The sequence below is a fragment of the Homalodisca vitripennis genome, chromosome 2 (assembly GCF_021130785.1).
Source record: "Homalodisca vitripennis isolate AUS2020 chromosome 2, UT_GWSS_2.1, whole genome shotgun sequence".
Classification (NCBI taxonomy): domain Eukaryota; kingdom Metazoa; phylum Arthropoda; class Insecta; order Hemiptera; family Cicadellidae; genus Homalodisca; species Homalodisca vitripennis.
This window is the reverse complement of record NC_060208.1, coordinates 102698244-102725194: the sequence shown is the minus strand read 5'-3', so window position 1 is coordinate 102725194 and position 26951 is coordinate 102698244. Positions and strand designations below refer to the sequence as shown.

At 32.4% G+C, this 26951-nt stretch overlaps 1 protein-coding gene across 3 annotated transcripts in view; it reads left to right on the top strand.

The window, feature by feature from the left end:
- Positions 1-26951, top strand: part of LOC124354487 (ubiquitin carboxyl-terminal hydrolase 7) — a 191287-nt gene that overhangs the window by 28518 nt on the left and 135818 nt on the right. For all 3 annotated transcript variants that reach the window (XM_046804985.1, XM_046804983.1, XM_046804984.1), the window contains exon 3: positions 22483-22661. In XM_046804985.1, the coding sequence (XP_046660941.1) occupies positions 22483-22661 (179 nt within the window). The remainder of the gene's footprint in view (positions 1-22482; positions 22662-26951) is intronic.

Here is a 26951-nt window from a genome sequence, read left to right as displayed (position 1 = left end):
TTTTTCTTCAAAATAATCCTGAACACTAATTAATCATAAGTAGGTCTATTTAAATCATTCTGAGATTTGTTCACACTTAGATCCAGTTTTCAAACATCAGAATTTTATTTTAGGTCTTTTTTACTTATAGTTATTATTAACCGCAGTTTTACTAATGATTTTGTACACATGCACTTTTTATCGCAGTTTAGTGTCTTTTAATCATTTTCTACAGATTTTAAATAAATTATTGATTTTTAAAGTTATAAATAACTGAAATAGGATACTGTACCTTGTCAAAACAGTTTCAGACGTTTGTTTGTTTCCTCTACATTTTTTGAAATGAAAGGTCTATCATCAGGTGGTTAAAAAGATATAAAAGTGCTCCACATGGGTTTCAAAATAAAAGAAAAATAAAAAAAATACACTTACCTACACAACAACAACAAAATAAGTAGGGACATACGACTTAACATTAAGATGGTAGGCCTATTGCCTCAACACAGAAGGAAAAATACACACTACTAAATATGTCTGAGTTGTTGCAGAAACTGTGATGGCCAACAGGCATTGGCCATGTGACCGCAAAGGGTTGAAAATAAGAGTATGACCAATTAAAAATTTTCATTTTTATAGCTTATGGATCACTATTGGCCCTTAATGAGTTGAAGAGGATTTCCCTTGATTCAGTTAGCTTACATTTAAAAATTAATCAAAATTTTATTTTGCCAGTGAAATTTATTTCTTATTCTTGGAAGAAAAATAAACAAACAATTTAAAAAAAAACCTTTATTGTTTTTATATGTTTACGCACCGAATACATAGGTGCGCTGTGTGGTTATATCTATAAGCCGTGCCTTCACATTGTAAGGTGAAACATCAATAAAAGAATAGCACTAGTTGTTTTTGTTGAATTTTTTTTCTCTTTACACACAATCCAATTTACATCCCAACGGTCATAAAGCAATACTTAACCCATTGCGGATCGTATTGTTTTGGCGCGCGGGCACCAGCGGGCGCGAATTAATTCACGGGCAGCGGCAGCACGAACAGCAATGGTGCGCCACATCGTATCGCTCGCTATTGTATACTAGAAAATTCAGCTGCTAAGGTATTCGTTCAGATGGAAGATGGGCCTGCTGGGGTATCCGTGATGTAGGAACGATAACACGCAAGCAAGGTTACGGCGTGGCAGGGATGATGTCTGAATCATAGTCTAAATAAAGCGGCTCGGGCGTATCGATTGCAACATCCGGGCCATTGCTAGACTAAACCCACTAACATGTACATCTGCGTCATTTAGTTGTGTCACTAACCTCAAAAGTATTATAATAACAACTGAGGAAAACACCCAATCAGAAGCGCTAAAAAGCAGAGAGTAAACTCATATGAATGATTTTTCAACTTCGTCATACAACTGCGATCTGTAGGATATTTATAAAACTTTTGAAAACTAAACGTAGACCAATGTTAAACACTCTTAGTAGACAAGTGAAGACGATCGCCCGATCTATCAGACATTAACAGAACTATTTGGAGGGAAATTTAAAAGCAGACCGCTTTTGCGACCTGAGCTCGTCACCGTTAGGCCCGGCCGCTGCGTGACGAGCCCAGCTCGTCAGTGATCCGCAATGGGTTAAATACATTCCTACACATTCACAGCATTTTCGTGATTTATAATGTACACAATTAACTATAATAAGACATGGATATTCCTGTACGCCACATTTAGTGCAATTCCATTGGTATGGACATATCCCTATGCCACGCTTTAAGTGTCAAGTATGTATTTTTGTAAGTTTAATTTATTTTATATGTTGAATTTTACCAACATGTGTATTTAAAATCGATAGGAATTATTTACATTGATCTAGTGATACAGTATAAGAGAGTTGTTAAAAAGTGAACCAGTACACCATTACAGTGGTAATGAATCATTAGGTCTAGTGTGAGATCTCAGTGCCCCAACCGAAACTAGATTTATCATTGTATAATTTTGTAAATACATTTTTATATCAATTGGAGATATGTGTTCACAATACAGAATGTGTTTAGTGGATAAATAAAATTGTATTTTTCAAAATGAGAAGAAAATTTGAACATTGCTTCTAATTTTGAAGATATAAACATTGACATGTAAGAAAATTGATGCTTTCACAAATATGATCAGTTATGCTACATAATTTTGTACTTGTACTTGTTATTGATAGAATCAAGAATCAAGAAGCTTTATTGTCATTAAATACACAAGTGCACAATAGACATCATGAACATAGTAAACATATACTATAAATAAAAACTTTATTACAATACAATTATTTTCCTTTAAGTGGTTTATGTGTTTGTGATCTGAAGATCAACTTTATTTTAGTGTTAAAAATTAAAAAGTGATAAAATAAAATACACTATAAAATAGAAATACACGAAACAGGAAGAAAAAACAATTAAGTACCAACAGTGTGACTAAAGACCTTCAATGTTATCGCTTAAAATTCAAATAAATAAAGTAATTGCTTAAACACATTTATAAATAAAAAATTATTTTAAAAACAGATACAATAATTTTATAAAATAACAAAGTTTACAGTTTACATTAAGGTACATGTATCACAGTTAGACAATAGACAATCTTTATTTGTCAAAAACATTAATAAATATGTATAACAATGGTAAAAAATAAAATAACATGTCGCTAAGGTACATCATGCTTAATTTCAAAAGTCTGCTATATCTAAAAAAGTCATGTACATTGTAGATACAGTTCTTTATTGACAAATTGACTGGCATAGTTTGTATGAAATTAGGTAGTACGTTATAAAATAAAATCACTTGGTATTGGAAATTTTTCTGAGTTAAACCAAAGGTGCACTTGTTATTAAGAAGCCTATACTTGTTTTTTGTGTCATGATTGTGAACTGCAGCTAATTCCATAAATTTAACTAAATTGCTTTTAACAAACATTAAAATGGATAATATATACATGGACAGCAGTGTTAGTACACCAAGTTTCTTAAAAAAAGGTTTACAATGCTCTTGACTAGATATGTTACTTATAATTTTAATGGCCTTAATTAAAATATGTATTTAAAATTTATACCCACAAACTTGGTGGATGTAATAACTTGCACATTGTTACCAATGTCAAAAATTAGATCAACAATCTTATCAGGATTTAAACATAATTTGTTTGCTGTATACCAGTTCACTATTTCACTAGTCATATTGTCCAATAACATCTGATTTTCAACTTTAAGTTTACTAAAAACATTGAGCCTCGGCCATTACATTGTCTGGTAGGCCATTCAGGTAAAGAATAAAAAGAGTAAGGCCCAAAATGGATCCCTGCAGCATACCTTGAAGGACTGGCAGAGTTTCGGAAAAACAACTATTATAGTAAACTGAGTGATAACGTTCATTAACCCTTTGTTGAGCCCCGGACCTAAAAATATAGTTTGTGCAAATTTTTACCAATTCTAGTTTTGCAAGTAACTGTCTAAAAACCCCAAGGCCTGTTTCAGTGATTTTGTACGATTTCATTTGAAAAATCATACCATCACTAATATACTAGCTAATGACCTAAATAATACATTAAAATGTTTGAAATAAGGTACTTTACAAATAAAAAATTCAATAAGAGCTAAAAAATGTTTGTGTACTTTTATATATGTAAAATAACGCATATGTGCTAACTAAAAAAAGAAAAAAAGTTACATTTAACATTTTTTATAAATAAAACAAGGAACAATTAACTGGTGGGAAATAATTTTATTTCATTTGTCATGTTATTGCAAACATGGAAAAAAAATTTCAGACAGATTAGTTCAATAATAAATATTTTGTAAAATATTTTTTTTAATGACACAAAACCTGTGACGTACTAGACCTAGGTTGTGTAACATTATTCTGAGCTGATGTAGATGGTATCTCAGGTGTTAAGTCTTTAGCACTAAATAGGCCTACATTTCTGCCATTGTCACTATCATATTTAGGATCATACGTCGGATCAAGGTCACTATCATCGTCAAAAATATCAGATAATACTGAATCGTCATCTGAAAAATCAATATTCAATTGTCTGTCAATGTTGTTCTTGTCAATGTCAACTTGAATGTTCTGCTAGGTTTGAGTCACCCATTATTTACAAAATAAAACAATATTTCATACTGAAAGTACCGAAACAATAATATAACTGTCTACTCACACAAACGTAATGAACATCAACACAGTCTACTAAACGTAAACAATGTCACAGCAGATGCAGATGTTGTTCTTAGTAACAGCTGATCTTCTTACTCTCTCTTTAGGAGTAGTGTAAATATTATTTATTAACATTTGACCATGAAATCATATTGTATATGTATGAAAATAAAATTATAAGTTCTAAAACCACTGGTGTCGCTAAAATTAAATACTTAAGAGCCATTTATAATAACTTATATCATGCCGACGACATATCGTCGGCTGGGGTTTCTCGCACTATTTTTACCGCCGGAATATCGTCGGCCTGGGGTTTTTAGACAGTGAAATTTACCGACAATATACCGGCGGCTGGGGCTCAAAGGGTTAAGATAAGAAATAAAATGGTTTATACTAATGTCAAAACCATAGTAGTGAAGCTTAGAAATTAAAATGGTATGGTCAACAGTGTCAAAGGCTTTTGACAGATCAAAAGATCTAAAAATAACATTATTGTTAGCTTCAATGTTTTCAAGACAATTATTTACAAAATCTTGAAAAGCATCAATGGTGCTTCGGTTTTTTCTAAAACCAAACTAAGGAATTATGGGGATCCCTATAATTAACATAAGAATACATTGGGCCTTTCTTGTGTACAGGAAGCACCTTATTTAATTTAAATAGTCTCAGAAAGTAGTTGTTAACACTACAAAGATTAAACAAGTAGGCTAACACAACAGCAATGTAGTTGGAGACTAACTTAATTTTAGGGGCATTGAGACCATAAATATATTGAACACGTACTATTTTTCAAACTAAAGATAGCATCATCAACAGATATCCTTAAAACAAATAATTTTGCATGTGAGTTACGCATTTGTTAAATAAAAATCACTATTGTTATTGTTATTAGCAATATTGGAACTTAAATCATCTACATATTTCAGAAAATATTTATTAAACTCTTCTTACCCAAATTATGGGAACGCTTGCTCAGTACAGGTTTACCATTAGGTTTTATACTTTTATAAGATTCCAGGTTGCCCTAGTTTTATTAGAAGTCTTATTGATAACATCATTATTATACCTAATCTTAGCTAAGCAAATCTCATTATTTTAGTCCTTCTTGACTAATTTATGCTTATTACTGAGTTCAGCCAAGTCAGCATTAGAAATCTGAAGTATTTGGTACAATTTATCCAGTCCTAGTTTACGTATGGTTAAGCCATTATGGACCACCGATTTCCCGTCTTTGACCCTCTACAAACAACAGTTTAACAGGCATTGAGATATTAACAGCCCACATTAAAAAGGTTTTGAACTTACATTCTAAATCAGTATGGATATTTACACTATTTACATTAAAGACATCTGACCAATCTATTTGGTTAAGATTGAAAGTAAATCAAGAGGAAGTATGGCTGTTTATAGGTCTAGATATTTCCTTTACAGTGTTTTTATGATGCTCAAGATTATCATAGTTGATTGCAGCTTCGAGGACAATATCATTGTAATCAGAGGATGCAGTATGATGAATGTACACATTCCACTATCGGGATGGATGGATGTCAAGATGTTGTCAACATAAGTTCCGCCTGATCTGGTACTACTTGGCCTTGTAATTTCACTGGTTGTGACATAAAGTCTAAAACTGTCAATCACATTGTAATGTTCTTTTGTATCCTGATGAATTGATATGAAATTCACATTAAAATCTGTGGTTAAGACTATATTGAGGTTGACACCATAAGAACTAGAGAAAAGAGTTTTTCCATAAGCACGGCAAAACATCCAGTGGGAGCTCTGTATAAACATACAATAACAGTTTGCACGTCACAAAGCAGGACAGCAGACACTTTAAAAGAACCTCTTCACTTAAGTAGGTTCTTTTCCCATACACTTTGAAATTTATTTTTTAAATAAATAGCAGACCCACCAAGAGATTTTAAAGTTCTCTCGTAACTTGAAGCCGACACATAACCAGGAATATTAAGGTTGACTATCTCATTACCAATGCTCAACAACACATACAACATTACAGTGAAGCTGATTCACAGTATAATTAAGCACATTATTATTATTATTAGAGATGTAGCCTCGAAAAGTGTTTTGTAAATATGTATGTAATAATAAACCTTTTTAACACTTTTTAAACTTTTTTATTTTCTTACAATGTACATTTCGAATTCTGGAAATTCATCTTCAGGTACTAAGGATAAGTTAAACTTAACCTTATTTATATATATATATATATATATATATATATATATATATATATATATATACAGGGTGAGTCAGAAATATGGTAAAATATTTTAAGACGTGATTCTAGAGCTAAAAATAAAAAAAAAATGTTATATAAAGGTAGGTCCGGAATCGCTCCATTACTGAGTAATGGCTGGCGAAAGATTTTGCTTTGTTTTCAGTTCACCTTGTGAAATTAAGTGATTCTGAAATGTTTTGTTCTTACTTTTTAACTCAAATAAGATGGATATATAAGGAAAATCACCTGAAAAATCAAATAAAACCACTCTAGAGGTTGTAGTGTGAACAGTTTTTGAGAAAAAATATGAAATTTGCCAAAAATCTAATAACAAAAATACCGTCTTAAATGTTTGATGTCGAATAATATTGTTAGATGACCAATAAACAAATTGTTTTTCCTAATACAGATTGTAGAGAATTTAATTCTGAAAACAACCATAATAAGCAAAGTTAACTAAATGTGTAAAAAAGTTATGAAATTGACTCCTCACGTATTACACTACACAGCAATTTTTTGCTGTTTTATAATAAGGAATGAGTATCTGATTGGTAACAGCTGGTGAAAAAGAAACATATTTTTAGTTAGAAATTTCTTTTATAATACAATAAACATCTACAATCGCTTTAAGTCTCACCGGAAGATTAAAAATGATGCTCTAAATGACCTGCATTGTTCAAAATGCACGCGTTCAGGCGTCTTCTCATCAAGTTTTAAACCCGTTCAAAAACTCCAGGTGTCTGCTTAATGGTTTCTATTCCATTAGTAATGTTTAATCGGAGTTCTTCAATGGTATCTATTGGGGAAGAGTAAACTAATGTTTTTAAATGTCCCCAAAGGTAAAAGTCCAAAGGATTTAAGTCCGGTGATCTTGCTGGCCATGAAACTGGTCCACATCGGCCTATTGATTGATTTGTGAAACTCTCATTTAGGTGTCCACGAACAGCCATAGAGCAGCGCGCAGGTGCCCCGTCATGCATAAACCACATGTTTTGGCGCAAATGCAGAGGTACATCATCAAGCAGGTTAGGTAGCTCGTCTCTTAAAAAGTTCAAGTACACCACGCCATTAAGCCTGGGAGGAAGCACGAATGCGACTAAATGCTAAGATTCCAGCCCAAACATTTACTGAAAACTGATGTTGTGGGCGATTAGGTTTGATAGCATGAGGATTTCTGTCTGCCCAAATGTGGTTGCTATGGAAGTTAATGATAGCTGTTCTTGTAAAGTGAGCCTCATTGGTAAACAAAATTGTATTTAAAAAGTTTGGATCAGCACATTTTAACAGAAGCCATCGACAAAAACAACATGGGGAACGTAGACTTATGGCAAAAAAGTTTGGACATGCTGGAAGTGGTATGGGTGTAACTGGTACTCGTGTAGTATTCTCCGAATACTAGATTGGCTGACATTAAACTGTAGTGACAATTCTCTAGTGCTCTTTTCAGGATAATTAAAAATTTCATTAAGAACCAACTCTTCTAATTCAACAGTCCTACATGATCGGGCGATGCCTGCATTACTATGCTCCAAAGACTTCAAAGAACCTGTTTCAGATAGGCATTGATGAATAGTGGCAAACATCTTGTGCTTGGACACTTGCGGTTAGGAAAGTTCTCTTGATACAGACGTCTTGCTGAAGTACTATTGCAGCATCCCAAACCATACATTAAAATGCATGTCTGCTAATTCAGAGTTTAAATGCACATGAATATTACCATCAATTTTTAATAAATGAAACACACAACACAAAATCACTAATAAAATGGATGGAAATAACTGGTTAAAATACTTAACACAAGCACATAGTACGGTATCTTTACAGTTTGTTGTTTTGTTCAACAATGAGGTGACATATGTCATCTAATAATAAATGACCAGCTGATTATTTATTATTTAAAGATGTTTAAACAGTTGTTGTTTAAATGATTAATTTTTACCATCTGTTACCAATCGGATACTCATTCCTTATTATAAAACAGCAAAAAATTGCTGTGTAGTGTAATACGTGAGGAGTCAATTTCGTAACTTTTTTACACATTTACTTAACTTTGCTCATTATTGTTGTTTTCAGAATTAAATTCTCTACAATCTGTATTAGGAAAAACAATTTGTTTATTGGTCATCTAACAATGTTATTCGACATCAAACATTTAAGACGGTATTTTTGTTATTAGATTTTTGGCAAATTTTATATTTTTTCTCAAAAACTGTTCACACTACAACCTCTAGAGTGGTTTTATTTGATTTTTCAGGTGATTTTCCTTATATATCCATCTTATTTGAGTTAAAAAGTAAGAACAAAACATTTCAGAATCACTTAATTTCACAAGGTGAACTGAAAACAAAGCAAAATCTTTCGCCAGCCATTACTCAGTAATGGAGCGATTCCGGACCTACCTTTATATAACATTTTTTTCTTATTTTTAGCTCTAAAATCACGTCTTAAAATATTTTACCATATTTCTGACTCACCCTGTATATATATATATATATATATATATATATATATATATATACAAATCCCCCGAAATATAGAAGTGAAAAATAGTTCTCTTCTTTTCTTCTATTCAACACAGTGATTAGTATATATATATATATATATATATATATATATATACACTGAAACTAGAAAAATGTATAAACGATTTTTAGATTTTAGAATTTTCGTTAAGTAAGTATACCACTTCTGTAGGTATGGTCTCATCCCACCTCCCCTAAAACAAAATAAAATGTATATAAAAAAAGTTTGAAATAAAAAAACAAAAATTTACTTATACAAACGTTTATTAAAAAAATGATATATGACAATACATGATTAAATAACTTTGTGTTTCTTATGTCTTTTATAAAATACCCTTGCAAAACCTGGAAAAGTGGCCTGCCAATAAAGGTAATTTAGTTTGTAGTCCTTGGGTTAAATTTGTCACTGTCACAATCTGAAATAAAAGTCAGATATTACATTTGTCTTTGCTATTTGCCTCACTACTGATCAAGCACTGTTAAAAATTGTAAACAAATGTTTCTGCTTTTTTGACAAACTTCAACTGAAAGTGTAAACAGCTGTTAGTGTCAGTTAAATTTTTGATTATTGAAGTTAAATATAACCATTGTTTCTAAATTAAAGAATATTCTAGGCAACTTTTGAAATCTTTCTCTTTATATAAATCTTCCTGAGATTTCAATGAATATTAAAAAAAAAGAATGAGCCCAGAATGAGCCCAGCCGTTCTCGACATAAGCGCTTGGCAACACATGTTGCGATTCATTTTTATTTATAAGATGATCACACCTGGTATTGTTATAATTGAAACAAACTTGCAGGGAGTGAGATCTATTATTATATAAAAATAAAATGGTGTGTGTGTGTTATCAATCACGCAAAAACTATGGAATATTGTACTGAAATTTTATACGAACATTCTTAGGGTCCCTGGTTAACCCTTTTAGTGCTAAGGGGTCTGGCGCATTGCCATACCCAAGAGTGCTAAGCATTTTAGTGCATAAATGCAGAGTTTTAGTAATTGCTTACTATTTCCTTATTTGAGGTCATATCTTGTTAATTTTTTTATTGTATTGAAGATAGATAACCAATAAACAGAAATAAATACAAAGAAATACAATTTTACATAATTGGAATGTTGTAAAAAAAATAAAATTTAAAATGTTGATTTTTTCAAATAATTTTTTTCACTTTGGCATACAATTTTAGTATGTAAACAATTTTATATTATTTTTCTGATGCTACCATCGGAAAGAGCAACTAAAACTAAACAAATTCCATATGTTTTATTTTATTTTTACGCAACAAATAAGAGTGAGATGGTTCATAGTTTTTGTTTTCACCAGAATCGTCAATTTTACTTGAAGATGATTTGTGAATATCTTCAGATGTTGGGATTTCGTCACTTTTCACATCATTCTGCTCATAAAAACTAAATGGTTCACTTATAAATGAAGAATCACTGATAATTCTGCTGCTTTCATCGTCCAGAACATCTTCAACAACATTCCGTAATAACTCATTATCACCTGCAATGTTCTTATTAGACATAGTTTGTAACTTAGTAAAATATAATACACACGGAAAACACAAATGAAAAATGAAGTAATGCAATGATTTGGAATACTAATGAAGTAGTATTTCACAATTATAACACAATTTAATGGATAAAATAAGATAAAACAGAGTAAACGAAGCACAGCGTCAGTTCGCTCGCAACGTAAACATCCGAACTGACCTTTTTATTTCACGTCAAAGACGTATAAACAGCTGGTCGTCAGCAATCAATTATACAAATATCGTTACTCTATGGCTTTTGGATGAACTGTCATCGTTTGCAGTCAGTAAATTGCATAAACTGAACCAATATATATAAAAATACGCTGCGTCTACGATGTAGACGCTAGCACTTTTAGGCAAACGCAGCGTCTAAAACGTAGACGCTGTAGCACTAAAAGGGTTAATATATAGGCCTTTCTTATTACATAAATCCCTCTGGGATATACCTGGTCTTTAAAGTTGTGAAAAATCCCATCTTGGTCTCTAAAGTTGCATTACTGCAAATAAATATTATTAATTTAAAGGCTCATTTAATTAATGAGTTAAATGTAATCAACTGTTCTGTGTAAACATTGTTTTGTGATAGCACAACCATATATTTAATTAGTATAACCACTATTTTTAGTTTGTTTACATTTTTAGCCTTTTAGAAAGATTGTGCGCGTCACACGCATGTATGTGTGTTTTCTTGATTGGAGAAAGAAAGCAAAATCGACTATAGCACAAAATATATTAAGACCGGAGTAAATTACATGGGCCTTAAAAATACACCTTTTGACATATTTTCTTGACCTGGACTACAAGCCAAACTAAATATAGGCGTTTTAAATATTCGCTAGAACCTGAAGTGCTCATACACATGTAAAGCCTACAAAATTGCATGCAAAGTCGTGGGTAACTACTAGTAACCTCATAGAGGACCATTGAGACAGACCAGGTATTAATTGAACTGTTAATTCAGAATTGCTTACTATCAACAAAGATGGTTATAACAATCAGATATCTCAGTTGGATTTGAACATTCTGAATATGAGATGGTTTTGTATGTTAGTATTACAATGGTTTGTAAAACTGAGAAAAATTGTTTCTTCATTTTTTTTCCCATTTTTCCAAAATATTCAATTAATTAGATTGTTTGAATTGTTCAATGTGTTCAGTTATATTTTTTACATTGGACACAGTTTTTAATATGGTCAAAAATTTGTCCCCCTAACCAAGATCAAGATATATACTCAAAAGTATCTTCTACTGTTATAAAATTAGCTGGAGGTGAGTGTGACCACTTTGATTACTTGGTATAAATGGTACATGTAGTGAGCGTTAAGAATTTAATTGAATGTGAGTGACAGATAAAGTGATGTAGCCCAGAGAAGTGTATGATTTCAATACTTTTAGTGCCTCATTAGTAAATCCATACAAAAGCTATTGTGGTATATGTTTGTTATATTTATGTACAGAGTCAGCTCACACTATCTGTCGATGCATGCACACCAATGTTTATTTAAGGACTTTTATCAGTAGTACTGTGCCCGTTCTCTGTGTGTCTTACTGTGGTGTTTTCGATCATATTTTTAAAGAAATGCGACTAGTCTGTTGTGAGCACCATTGTACTGAAGAGATTAAATGTTTAGGTGATTATCACTGACAATATCAGAGGGGTTATAATAGTCTTCATGATGTATCCCATTTCAATTTGAGCAATTCCGATACAAATATGAGTGAAGTTGATGAGTTTTTAAAGTCAGTATGTGCTAGTCAGGTTCTCTGTAATGTTTTGAGCAAGTCATTGAGAAAAATATTCCTTTTTGATTAAAACTAAAATAATTGTTTTTAACCCTTTCCATCCCAGACACTTTTTTTTAATTTGTTCCAAAAATCCTAAGTATTTTTACTAATGACATACCCAAAAATCCCAGGCTCTTTTAGTTCATTTTGTCGTATTTTACTAGAAAACCCATAAAAAATTTATTTATGAAGCAATTTTAGTAGTTTAAGTGTTATTAGCTTCCTAAATATGTTATATATACTATAAAATAAAATATAAAACGACATGCAAATATTTACAATAACTTTTTTTTAATAATATGTACTTACTAAAAAATATTTTGAGGATTTTTTTACTTTGTTGCGTTGTGGATGGGCATAAAAAAATTATTTAACCAAGATTGATAACACTTTACAAAACCAAATTTAACAGTCTTCAAAAAAATCCATACTTCACACTGATATGTTGAGAAATAAAAAAAGTTCTGGATTTTTTTTAAATCACTGTAGTTCGGAGTTTTCCCCAGTTATAACAACAATATGGCATATCATGTTCCACTTCTACATAACATATAGTTCTAACCAAATATATTGAATGTCAATAGGCAAACAATGAGTTATTTCATATTTTTAACTAAAAAAAAACTCCTAATCCTAACAAAATAAAAACTAAAAATTACCATCCGAGTCAATAAAATTTTGTTTTTGTTTACAAACATCTATGGAAAGGATAACATTTAGTGTGCAGGCCCTTTTTGCAGTTAACACAAATAAAAGTAAACTTGTTTCTTTTCCTTCCAGTTCTTGTACTTTTTGCACTGCACACACAGCAGTTTTTTTCTTTATTTTCTGGTATTTTTTCAAAAAATGATTTTGTACCACCCTTGTTTGCATTACTGGCTTCATTTTGATGAGTACCTAGGCCTACTCCTCTCCTATGTGCCTATTTAACTGTCAATTCACCAACCAAGTTTGATATGTATTGAAGCCTACTTACAGGATTATCTGTGTTGTTTTTGTACAATGTATATAAATTTAAGAGCATTCTAGAAATTATTAAATGTAAGTTTCTTCCAAAATTTGATGGTTTTTTCTTTCATTGAAATAATGATATAGCATCTGATCATTTCCATCAATCCCTCTCATAAAGTCATTGTACTCCCTTATCATTTTTGGTTTACTTGTAATACTTATGTTATTACCCCTCTCAACAACAAGCTGGAATGAAACCCAACAAATACAGCTGATAAAATTCAACACAGTTGATGACACAACACTAAGAGAAAGAAGTAAATAAGTTGTCAATAATAAAACATTATAGCGTAATAAATCGATGTTTTTATAACGGTAAATGTTATTGCGAACATTTATATATAATTTATATAAATATTCCGAGTTAATAAACATTAAAAAAAATTTTTTCTTAACGTCCGGAAAACCGGACGCCGGGATTTTTGCGATGTTTTTCGAACGTCCGGAAAACCGGACGCGGGGATTTTTGCGATGTTTTTCGAACGTCCGGAAAACCGGACGCTGGGATGGAAAGGGTTAACAAATAACTTTATTACATTGGCTATAATGTTGTGTAAATTTTATGAAGTTAATTTTTAAATATTTTATAACTCTGAAAAATAATTACTTTTGTGGTTACACCTGAAGAATATACGTTTAGTAAAAGTCAATAATATACCTTTCTTAATAACAGATCAACTTTATTTTTTAACGACAATAAGTACTATCTTTATAGAGGCCTATTACTGAGTTCAAAAATCAACGGTAATACATTTTTCCATGCTTATCATTAAATAGTACAATAATGTTAATGGCTGATCTTTAGCGAAGCCTATCATTTTAGGAGCTGGAAAATTTCATTTCTGTCTGAAATTTAATCTTCAGCCAGCAGATGCTAAACCAAAAATAGCAGAGACAGTAATGCACATTTTGTTATATAGGACGTAGGAATAGGGGGCAGTGCTTGTTACATTATTATTGGGCATGATTAACTAGTATAAACAGTCAACATCAATATAGTTTTTCTATAACAGGTTGCCAGCATTTAATTGACTGCAATAAAGCAGCCATACTAATTGATGATTTAATGTATTATTTGTTAGAGATTAACAGTGTGGCTGAGTTCTGAAAGTGAAAACATGTTAGATTTTTCAACCAAGTCTGGGTTTTAGCATGACTATTGTAGTTCTTGTGAACTTTTAGTTGTAGTATTATTTGCAGAATTGAGTAAAAAAAAACATTTCCTATGATACAAGCAGTTTTGTACTAATACCAGCAAAAAGTGAAAACATTTCATGTTAAAATCATGTTGTGTTAGCTGGCAATGTTTATTGGCCGAGTGTTAATGAAGCCTACCACTCGTGGAGCTGGAAAAATGTTATTTCTGTATGTCTACCTGCACGATACCTTGAAATCGATCTATGTACTTGAAATTTTCCAGGAAATGACATTTCTATATAAGCAAAATTTACTTTGATGATAGTGCATGTCACTCAATGGGATATCGCTGAGCGTTAGCGAATATTTTTATACTGGTCTTATGACGGTAATTAAAAAAAATAGTAGAATAAATAAATTTGTAAATAAACTGAGTACAATCATATGAGATTTTTAACATTTGAAATTTTTTAACCACACAGTAAAAAAGAAAAAGAATTAAAAAAATCACAGTAAAAAAGTGGAAAGTTCATGTTAAAAATTGATGACAATATTTCACTTCAGTGCAATCTTGCATTGTAGTACCCTCCGGTATTAATATTTGAATGGTGCTATGAAACCTAATAAACAAAAATGTGAATGCATCATGTGGGAAGATGTCTCAAGAAAGATTTCATCTGTAGACTTTAAATTTTGCATGAAACTTTGTTTCTACATAGACATGAATGAGTTCTATGATCGTGTATGTCCAACCATGTAATTTGGCTGGGCGTCACTGGAAGCCTATCACTTAATAGGCTGACACATTTCCTCTTTTTTCTGTCAGGGGGATGTAAAATTTCTTTTCTGTATGATTGTTTGCCTGACTGTCCTGATCTGTTCACTTGAAATCTGGGGAATAAAATGAGCTCAGAATAAAATGAGCTCTATATTTGAAATGTTACAACCAACCTCAGCAAATTCGTTACACAATACATAGTGTGGTGTACTCCTACGTTATTTATATTACAATGTTAAAATTGTTTGTATTTAAAAAAATGTATTTTAAATGAGTATTATTTATGTTTTATGATATCTTTTACATGGTTATTGCAATAAGGAAATCTAAAAATATACATAAAAAAATTGTTTAAATGTAAAAAGCATAACATTTGACAATAAATAGGAATAGTATTTTTGTTTTTATATATAATTGACAATATGGAGTTAAGCAACACCACCACCAGCTTATACCACAATCTCAGTAAAGCTTTGATTGCCTTGGACATGAACTCATGTTGACTAAACTTCAAAACGTTGGCAAACGTGGTACAAAAAGCACTCAGTTGTTTTGAAAAGTATCTCAAAGAATGAAAGCAAATAATGGAACTGAAGGAAACAACCAATAGACTCACACAATCAGTACAATCTCACCCCCTACCAACAAAAAGAGGAGTTCAACAAGGCTCGGTCCTTGAACCAGTTTTGCTTATTTTATTTATAAATGACTTTCCAGAACACTTGATAGAATATTGTCAAATGATCATGTACTCAGACGACACAGTTCTGCTTGCAGAAAATAGAAATACTGAACAACTGGAAATTAACACATATATAGCTTTCAACATAGAAAAAAAAAACAATTACTCTAGGTAGTAAAAGGGCGCTTGTAACTGAACTACCCAATATCCAAACAGCTGATGAAGTTAAACATCTTGACTTAATACTTAACAAGAACATGTGCTGGAAAAACCATATAGATTGCCTCTGAAACTTAACTCAGCATTGTTTGTATTAAAGAGAACCAACAACTAGTACTCATGAAGCCATGAGAATAGCATATCACACGTTATTCGAAAGCCACCTCCATTATGGAATAGCAGTCTGATGTGCTTCTTCATATGGCAATCTCCACAGAGTTCTGGTAATGCAGAAAAAAGCAATAAGGTTAATGGCTGGAATAGGACTTAGAGAGCTGCAGAAACATTTTCAAAAACTGGAAAATAACATCCATTTACATCCTAGAAACCATACTTTACTGCATAACTAAGGATACTCCAAAACAAAGAGATCTACACTGCCATTACACTAGACAAGCAGGGGATTACACTCTACCAGTCCATAGAACAGCATTGTTCAAGAAAAAACCATCATATGCTGGAATGAAACTTTTCAACAAGCTGCCAGATCATCTGAAAGACAACCCAGAGAAACCTACGGTGTTGGCTACAAGACCACCACTCATACTACATACTCGATGAGTTCTCATGGAATGATGAATCTTAATTAGATCTCTCACACAATAGAATTCACTTGTAAAAACTATTATACTCTGTAACATGTCTTTATGATATTGTTAATAAAGCATATTGTCTATTGTCATATGTTCATACAATTTCATTTAGAATTAAACTTTATGCTGATTTAGAAATGGCTTAGCAAGATATGTTATACAGTTTTTTTATAGTATGTTATGCAGTAAACATAATTATTATAGGATCATATAAATTGAGAAGGAAAGACATTTAAATAACAATATTGATTAACTTGCCAGTATTATTTTGATAATAAAAACAATCAAATGACCACAGAAATTCAGAGACAAGCAAAAGGAAGTGAAACTAAGGCAGGAGTGTGTGTTGAAATATGCAGAAACATAAGTACGAGAACTATGTTAAGTCACATGTTAAGTTGCTTTGTCGTGATGGGTATAATGATAGTTATAGTTAGCTCAATTTCATGCACATGATCAGTCAATATTGTAAGCATTATTAAGTTTTTACTTGCCTACAAAAATACTTGGGACTGAAATTAAGATTTGTTAGTTTCACAGTTAAGGTTAAAAGTTAATATATTCCTGTTAATATTTTCCTGCATTTTTCAGTGAAAAGTTGAAGGGGGATGCCTGATTTTTTTATTTTTGCTATATTGTGTAAGGGACTGTCAAATTTTACTTTTATTACTAGATTATTGTCTAAATAAATCATTAAAAGGCTTTATTGTAGATAACGTGTATCTTTTTGGCTTTTAAAAGATCAATGGCATTAAAATTTAATTCATTAGATATCCAATATCACTGTAATAATTTTCATTTAAAACTTTAAACTTGATGTTTTATTGTGTATTTACAATTATCAAAATGTTTTTGTCATAATATTTAAGAAATAGTTTTCAAAAGATACTGTCAATATTTAGTAGAATGTATATTTTTAATTCCATTCATAACCCAAGTAGAGCAGAGTACCAATGGAAGCTGAAACTGCAGTTGGTTGGCTAATTTTAGTCTCGCCTAGTTTTGTCAGTCTAAATTTAACAACCAACTATACACAAATAAACTTGTTTCTTATTTATTCAATGTCATCACTTAAATTGGAAATAACAGTAATTCTATAAATAAACACATGAGACTTCTATCTATGCAAACAAGACTTATCATTAATGTTTTGATAAATAAATAAATCTTTATTTGTCGTTCAAATTCTTACAATCATTGACAATGTCATATTGCAGCCTAGGGCATGGTCAAAATAAAACAATTTTATCAAAATAATTTAAACTTAAACTAACATTAAAAAAAGAAAAAAAAAACAGTGCTTTAGTAACATAAATTAGTCAGTGAAGGTTAATTTAAAATAAACTAGGCCTAGATATATAAATTAAACAGTAAATAAACAATTGTCAGAATTTAAATTTAAAAATTATTATAAATCTAAAATGTAATGTTTTTTAATTCTAAAAACTCGTCAAAACTATAGAAAGGGTGTTTCAAAAGCCAACTAAAAAAGCTTAGTGAAGTTTTTTTGTGGATACTTATTTACCAGAGGTTCTAAAATATTATAGATTTTCAGCGATGTCACCATGTGACTATTTAAGGTTTTACTAAGGCGGTGATAACCAATTGCAGCATTGTTTTTAGTTCTTATATTGTATGAATGAATTTCGTTGTTAAATTTTAAAAATTTTGGATTTTTTTATAATACAGTTAATTAAATCAAATCTATATATATATATATATATATATATATATATATATCTAATCGTTTGAATCTCTAACAGAATAAAAAGTGGTTTAAAATGTTCCAGCGGTGGAGAATTAGTCATTACTCTAATAGCTTTTTTTGAAGAATTAAGATATCTTCAGTTTCTGAGCAGTTGCCCCAAAATATTAAACCATATCAAAAAACTGCTTGGAAATACGCAAAATAGGCAGTCCTCACATAGTTTTTAGGAACAGCACTCTGTTTTGGTAAGTTCTACTTGAAGCTATAAACCAGCCAGAAGTATTTAAACCCTCCTGGGGTCAGGCTTCACTATATAAATGTACTCTTTTACTTTTCTTTTTCTGAGTTTGTGCAAAAAAATGCTAAGTTTAAAAATTTTAAAAGTATTCACCTAAAACTAATTACATGGGTTCAAATGCTTTTTCAAAGATTGAAGTAATGGTTTTACTAAATTACATTTTTTTTAACGATTCTGTGCAAGAAGGCAAGTGAAATACTGCCCAATTCGGTACTGTTCAGTGTTTTATATCTTTGCATTTAGTGGAGTCCCCAGATTTTACGAGACTGTCCTCGTACTTAGTACTACATTTGAGTTGAATTAAAAATTTGTACTTTCATGCCCAGCAGACATTGAGCTCCAAACTTTTAAAATTTTGTAAATCTTGTAATTTTAAGTTTATTTTTTTAAACCTTACACAACATGAAACTTTTCATAGTTTGAAGCACTTACCTGTACCTATCAAATAAATAATAAAAAACACAGTCACTTTCCTTCTTACATAAAAACATTGGTTGTGGTCTTGGGGGTTTCATATATTGACATGAATCTTTTTGTAATGTCACACAGTGTGGCAAAACTATTCAATAGTTGGCAAAATCAAAATATCAAGTATAACAGAAAACCTTATTTTCCTTTAAAGTGGTTCAGTCCCTACATGCATTTCGATCCTTGGAGATGCAACGTACTCTGCTCAGTAAGTTGTTGATTTGTGACACTACTTTTTAAAAGATTGACCTAGTTCAACTAGAATAGCGTGTATGACAAGTTAGGTTCAGGCATAGTAATAACACCGAGTGTTCACAGAATTCTTGGAGCAGCTTGGTGTCACATTTTTAGACAAAAGTTTTTCTGTTTTAATATTTACTTTAGCAGTAAAAGTTAACTTGCAATCATGAGAAAGAATTAGCTCACATACCTTCGTTTTGATTATGTAAAGAACTGCTTACCTGAAGATTAACACTTTCCAACTTATCAATTAATTGACTCATTATTTGTTCGTTCTAAAATTTGATCAGTTAAAATTTGTATATGATCCATACAGTTTATACAGTAGTTTTTGAAGTTACCATAAGATCTGCAGAATCCTCTTTTGAAGTTCATTTACATTTTTCAATTAAAGTTATGCAAACTTTATTATTCCTAAAACTCAAATCTAAGTGTAGATTCAAACAGGGCACAGTGAGTCAGTTTTAAGGTTTCACATGAAGAAAAGTAGATAAACACCGCAGAATGAATATTATGGAACTTTTAATTGCTTACACAATGCTGGTGTATGTGGTCTATTTCAGATTGAAATTAGTACATTTATAGGATGATGAAAATTTAATGTCTGGAAAAATTGTCAAAAATACTAAATTTACCTGTATGATGGAAGAGTATGCTTCAGTTTTGGATTTGTTCAGTAACAGTTTTGTTTTCTGGGAACCACTCAATGAGACACTCATATGTGGCTTTTTTAAAATATGCAGACAAAGCGAGAGAATTCTTACAGCTACAAAACATACTTGTATCATCTGCAAATAGTGTCAAAAGTCAAAATACTATCAACCAAATGTGTAGACTTCACATGGTCTGGAAGATCATTAATGTACAGATTAAATAGGAATAGAAATTATATAGAGCCCTGTAGAATTCATGTCTCGACTAATGAAAATACAGACTTAAGTAATTTAATTTTTGATAAATCTGAACAAAGGAAGGCAATCGGAAAAATAGGAACAAAACCTATTCGAAATTATTCTTTGCATACCATCCTTTTAAGTTTTCTTTTGAGAATGATCAATGACATCAAAGTTTTTACTTAACTCAAAAAAACCTAGGGTATGTTGTCCAAATTCGATCGATGATAGGATTTATTAACAAATGAAGACATTGCAATCAAGTTCTTTGATTACATAAATAATGTAAAATGACAGATAATTGTTACTAACAATTCAATCACAAGGTTTTAAGAATGTAGAAATCATTCCTTATTGAGGTGTGAAGTCTCCGGTTGAATGCAAACAGTTAACAGGTCAAGAAACAACAAAAACTAGTTGAATTCAAGCTTCACACTATAGAAGTTCAATGTTAAATCCGTCTTGTTTATCAAAGCTTAGCAACATACAATTGTTAAAAATTATAATTAATCGACATATAAGCACACACTAATACAAACACATGATAATACAAAGCAGCAATTTTGTTGCTTGAGGAGACATACCATTATTAATAAACATTTTACTGTGTGATATCTTAGTACATTGTGCTTGGAGAGATTGTTTGTCGGTGTACAACAGTTGGAACCGGTCCTGGTGCAGTTCGATCTACCTGCTGAATAAACATTGTCTGGTAAACAATCTACTTGATAATGTGGACTGGGCTGATGTCTATAGTCAATGGAAGGAATGCCCTATGTGTTTTTTGACAGGTTTATTGATATTTTACAGGGGGAACATTTTGTTCAGTAAAGGAGATTTTTAACAGAAATTTGAACAATTTCTAAAATTCAGACTATGGTTAAGTGATTGCATTTGCATACGTATTCGAATAAAATATTAATTATGTAATCAAACAAAAACGTTTATAACAAAAAAATTCAAAAGGCTTTTAAAACATTTAGAAATGAATTACATAGTACAGAAATAAGTAAACTAAAAAAAATCTTTATAAAAATCTTTTGAAATTATTAAGGGAAATTCAAGAAAAATAATGTACTAAGTAAAGTAACTGATCAGAAAAAATAAACATACTGATATATTACTGGAAGTTGAAAATAATGTTAACTTATTGCGGATTGATTCATTTGACATGTCCCAATAGGTGTGAGTTAAGTTATGCATTGGCAACAGAACCTTAATATCGAAATGCCCGACGTTTATATTATTATTTATAGTATTATTATTAACATCGTATAATAACACATGCAACCAATACTGTGAAATTGATTGCAACAGCTCCTCATCACAAGACATTGCAACCTTTTAATCATAATATTATCACTGTCTTGTGTTAAATGTAGCCTATTATTTGTTGAAACCAAAGACACAAATCTATGTGTGTGCAACAGACTCTCGCTTCTCAATATAACCTTACTTTTTTCTTTGGTAAACAGTACCAGTGTTATTATGGAGGGAAAACAACAATATTTCTATACTAATAAAAAGTTAATGCCAGCTTTCACTATTATAGTAATGATAACAGATTTTACTACGAAAAGTGAAAGGTATTTTCCATAAACTTCACAGCATTTTTCTCCTTTTAATGTATCAGAAAGACTTAAAGGTAACCAGAAGAACAAGAAAAATTTTAATAAAAAGGGCACCTCCTAATTAGAGATGAATATGCCAATTTACAGGTCAAGTGTCTTGACTCTTTAAAGTTTCAATGTTTGTGGTTGATTTCAAGTAGTAAGTGATCACTTGCAAAGAATGTCACCAATGTAATAGAGTCCCTTACTGTATTTTGCACGCTTAGTTTAAAAATTGTTGTGATCACTATTAGTTTATTGTAATATGTTAAACATATATTAGCAATAGCATGTAATTTGTAAATATTACAACAATTATTTGCAGTAGGTACATGTGCTAGTGTGATGTATCACAAAGATAAGGAAACTAAAGTTGCAGCAGAATCACTTAAATATTGTTTCGTGCTGTGTCAAAATAGGTTTTGGTCATTTTAATGTTCTTGATATTGTCAGTATCAACTGGGAATGACAGCCAGTGTGACAACAAAGTGATTGAACCTCTTATCTGCCCACTACTCGCAGTATTGCTATAATAAAGAGTAACTGAAATCCTGTCTGACCATCTGTTATTTTGTTTGCAGACGAGGCCCGGTCTGAAGCCACTTTCCGCTATGTTGTGACGAACTTTAGTAAGCTGAAGGAGTCCCAACTATCCCCGCCTTGTTATGTGCGGAACTTGCCATGGAAAATCATGGTAATGCCACGCATCTCTCCGATGCAAGATCGGCAACAACAGAGAAGTTTGGGATTTTTTCTACAAGTAAGTTCAGAGACGTTAATCCCAAATACATCACATGTGTGTGCTATGTAAGACTCATTTATTCTTATATTAAAGGGTGATTTTTTTATTGGTGTGGTTTTTAAGTTGGCACCACTATTAAACACTTAACAATTAAATTTGAATAAAACAGCTGATCTTTGTTTATTATCTTATGTCATTTCGATATTTGTATTGTCTAGTGCAGGGGTGCCCAACCTTTTTTACCCAAGGGCCACATTGTAAAGCCTTTATGGCCAGGTGGGGCCAACATCCCAGGGGATTTGGAACCCCAAACAAAACTTATTGCCTGGGGTTTGTTCCAGAAATATTGTGCCAAAATATGAGTTTTAAGGTTTATTTGGCCCCTTGTTTCCTGATTATTGTAATTTCTTATTATTTATTAGTTGTTAGGTAAGGTTTAATATATTTTGTTTTTAGGTTCTTTTAGTAGAAATAAATATAAACCCAGACTTTTGGATGTTTGCTCTAATTCTGAGGGTACAATAAAATAGTCACCAATAAATTGAATACATTGATTTTTAATTAATCCTACTAGGATACTAGGATATACAAATTACCACCATAAATAACAAAAAGTGGGGTTGTTTTGTTTTACATATTTTAAAATCAAAATACCGGTATTGACAAAAAGTTCAATGAGATCCTTGGAATTGCTTAGTGCTGAGAATAATCTTTCCACTTAGGCTCAAACTTAGTGGTCCCAATCATTAATAAAGATTTTAAATATGTTCATCTTTAAGGGATGGACCGAAATTTTGATTTGATAAAGTTCATCTTGGAAAAAGCCTGCTCACATACATAAGTCGAACCGAACAACGAAACCATGGTTCGAGCAAACTTCTTCATGTTCTTGAAATCTTCTTCCGGCAAAGCACTATAGAAAGACAACAGATCGCCTCTTTTAAGGATAATTTTCCTTGTGCGTTTCATTGTTGTTAGGTCAATAATTTCAAGTTGAAGGGATGGAGGCACAGTATCAATATCACACTTGAATGGATTTGAAACATGTTGATTCTACCACACTCTTTGTCAAAATCTTCAAATCTTTTGTTAAATTGCTGGCTCAATTGGACTGACGACCTTAGCAGCGAACTCAGAAGGGAACGGCACACTAGCTTCAGATACAAATTTTTGACATGTTTCAAAAGTGGTCTAAATTATTATTACTTAGCTGCTTCTCAAAGAGGCCAGTTTTTTCTAAAAGCATTTACGTGATGGTATGCATCGGTAACAAGAGAATTAGGTCCTGTAGTTTTAAGTTTAAACAGTTGATATGCACTGTGATGTCAACTAAAAATGCTAACTTCCACAACCACACAGGATTAGAAAGTACTGGCTCTTGATGACCTTGTTCTATCATAAAAATATCTATTGCTTCATGAAGTTCAAAAAAACGTTGTAAAACTTTACCTCTACTAAGCCATCGGACCTCACAATGGTAGCGCACGTCTGGGTAGTTACTGTCTATTTCTGACAAAAATGCCTTGAACTGGCGGTGTTTTTGGGAGGACGACCGTATGTAGTTTACTGTCTTCACAACAATGTCCATCAACTTCTGATATTTTCAAATTTTTTCCACACAAAGCCTGCTGATGGATGATACAATGTAGTATGGTGGGTTTCTCTCCACTAGTTGCCTTCCACTGCTTTGTTTACGTTTCCAACTACTCCTGTTTTGGTACCACTCATGTTTTTACCTCCATCTGTAGTCACTCCTTTTAATTTTGTAAAATCAAGTCCGAGACCTAAAATAGTTTCCTTAATTTTAGAAAATATTTCCACACCAGTTACAGTAGTTTTCATTGAATGAACTCCAGCCAGTTCTTCGGTAATTTGAAATTCACTATTTACACCTCTTACAAACAGTAGAATCTGAGATGCATCACAGTTATCCGTGGATTCATCCAAAGCAATTATTGAAAATCATTCAACTTTTCACAGGCTAACATTAATTGATTGTAGACGTCTTTGCCGATATCTTCGGTTCGGCGAGTCATGGTGTTACGAGACAGACTAATAGAGCCTACCAAAGAAAGTTTGTCAGGACAAAGCTCTTCAACAGCTTTCAAAATACAACTTTTGACTATTTCACCATCACTAAACGGTTTACCTTCCTTAGCTAAATTTGAGCAATTTTTGTAGCTTGCTCTTACAACAAAACTCATTTTCATCATTACGTTTAGTACATATATTTCTCTGTGATGACAAAGATGCTTTCATAGCATCTACTTTTTCTATTCTAAGTTTACCTGAAAGCTGAGCATATTTACTTTGTCCGTTTTTCGTGTCAAAATGCATTCTGATGTTGTACTCCTTTAAACACCGCTATTGATTCGTTACAAAATAAGTGAAATAAGGCACAAGGCACTGTTTCTGTTATTCACAACAAAATATTGCTCACTCCACATCTCATTAAAAAATACGACATTCATTGTCAATCTTCCTCTTTTTGGTACTAACACATTGCGATATAATGTTTTTAAATAATTCGCACTATTATTAAAATTCAACTGCTGCAGTATTCAACACGTAAAGGACTGACACCACAAACACTCTTGTCTGCATAGAGACACACGGGCAGTAGCACTAGCACTAGGATTGCAGTGGTGGGGTGGGGAGGTAGTGGAAAAACAACAAGTCACGTGGCGAGTGATGACCTTGAGTTGGGCAGGGGTTACGTCGCCGCACCGCGCGCTGTGCCGTGCTTTACGCGCTCTCCATTCGCCAGCCGGCAGCCACCACCGTAGTCAGTGAAATCTGTCTGCAACTACTTTACTTCTTTCAACACTCATACTCCACCAAATGAGTATGGCTCCGTTCTACGTGAAATCGGCTGGACTGCTTGGTTCTCAAAATTTGTATTTATTTAATATTTTAAATCCTTGTAAACAAATTTGGTTGGTTTTGGAAACAAGGCGGGCCACATAAAACTGACTCGCGGGCCGTAGGTTGGGCAGCCCTGGTCTAGTGCGTATTATTGTATAGTAACCATGAACAGACTTACAAAAGAAGAGCGTTTGCGAATAGTGCAAATTTATTTTGAAAACCGCAGTTCAGTTCGGGCAACTTACCGAGCTCTTCGTCCGATTTACGGACCTCATAATCGTCCATCAGAGTCAGGTATTTGAGCTTTGGTTAATCGTTTTCGTAATACCCACACTCTTGTTGACAAGCATCGGCAGAGACGCCGCACAGTAAGGACCGAAGAGGCTGTTGATGCTGTTGCTCATAGTGTTGAAGAGGATCCAAGTGTGTCGATTCGTCATCGTGCGCAGCAATTAGTGATCTGCTACTCAACTCTATGGAATATTTTACGGAAGGATCTACGCCTATATCCATACAAGATTCAGTTGGTGCAAGAACTGAAACGATTAGACTATCGCAAGCTTCTTGATTTCGTTGAATGGGCTCAACATAAGATAACACGTGACCCAGCTTCCGCAGGCAAGATTTTTTTCAGTGATGAGGCTCATTTCTGGTTATGTGGCTTTGTCAACAAACAGAATTGTCGGATTTGGAGTGATGAAAACCCAAAAGAATTTGTTGGTATGCCCCTTCATCCACAAAACCTTACCGTTTGGTGCGCCATTTGGGCAGGTGGTGTTATTGGCCCTTATTTTTTTAAAGACAATGCTGGCCAGACTGTTACGGTAAATGGTCAACGCTATCGGGCAATGTTACGGGACTTTTTCTTTCCTCAGCTAAACGAACTTGAAGTGGATTTAAAAAATGTCTGGTTCCAACAAGACGGCGCGACGTGCCACATGGCAAACGACACAATTGGCCTCTTGGCAGAAACATTTGGTGAACGTATCATCTCATTTAGAGGTAGTGTCAACTGGCCCCCACGGTCGTGTGATATCACGCCAACAGACTACTTTCTGTGGGGATATGTTAAGTCTCAAGTATACGCTGACAAGCCACAAAGTTTAAATGACTTGGAAGCTAACATTCGTCGAGTTATTGGCGGAATTCAACCACAGCTGCTGGAAAGAGTATTCGAAAATTGGACTTCTCGATTGGGCTTTCTACGCGAACGAAATGGAGCCCATATGCCAGAAATCATTTTTAAACGTTAATGTCATGACACTGTAGTTCAAATAAATGCATTTTTATGTCAATGCAGGTTGTTTTTCATTTTTTTATTTAGTTTTAAAAACCGCACCAATAAAAAAATCACCCTTTATTAGAAATTTCATTCTCAATAGTTTTTGTCTGATGTGCCATTTAGGTAGTGTTTTGTCTCCTATGTTTTTGTGATCTGCTATT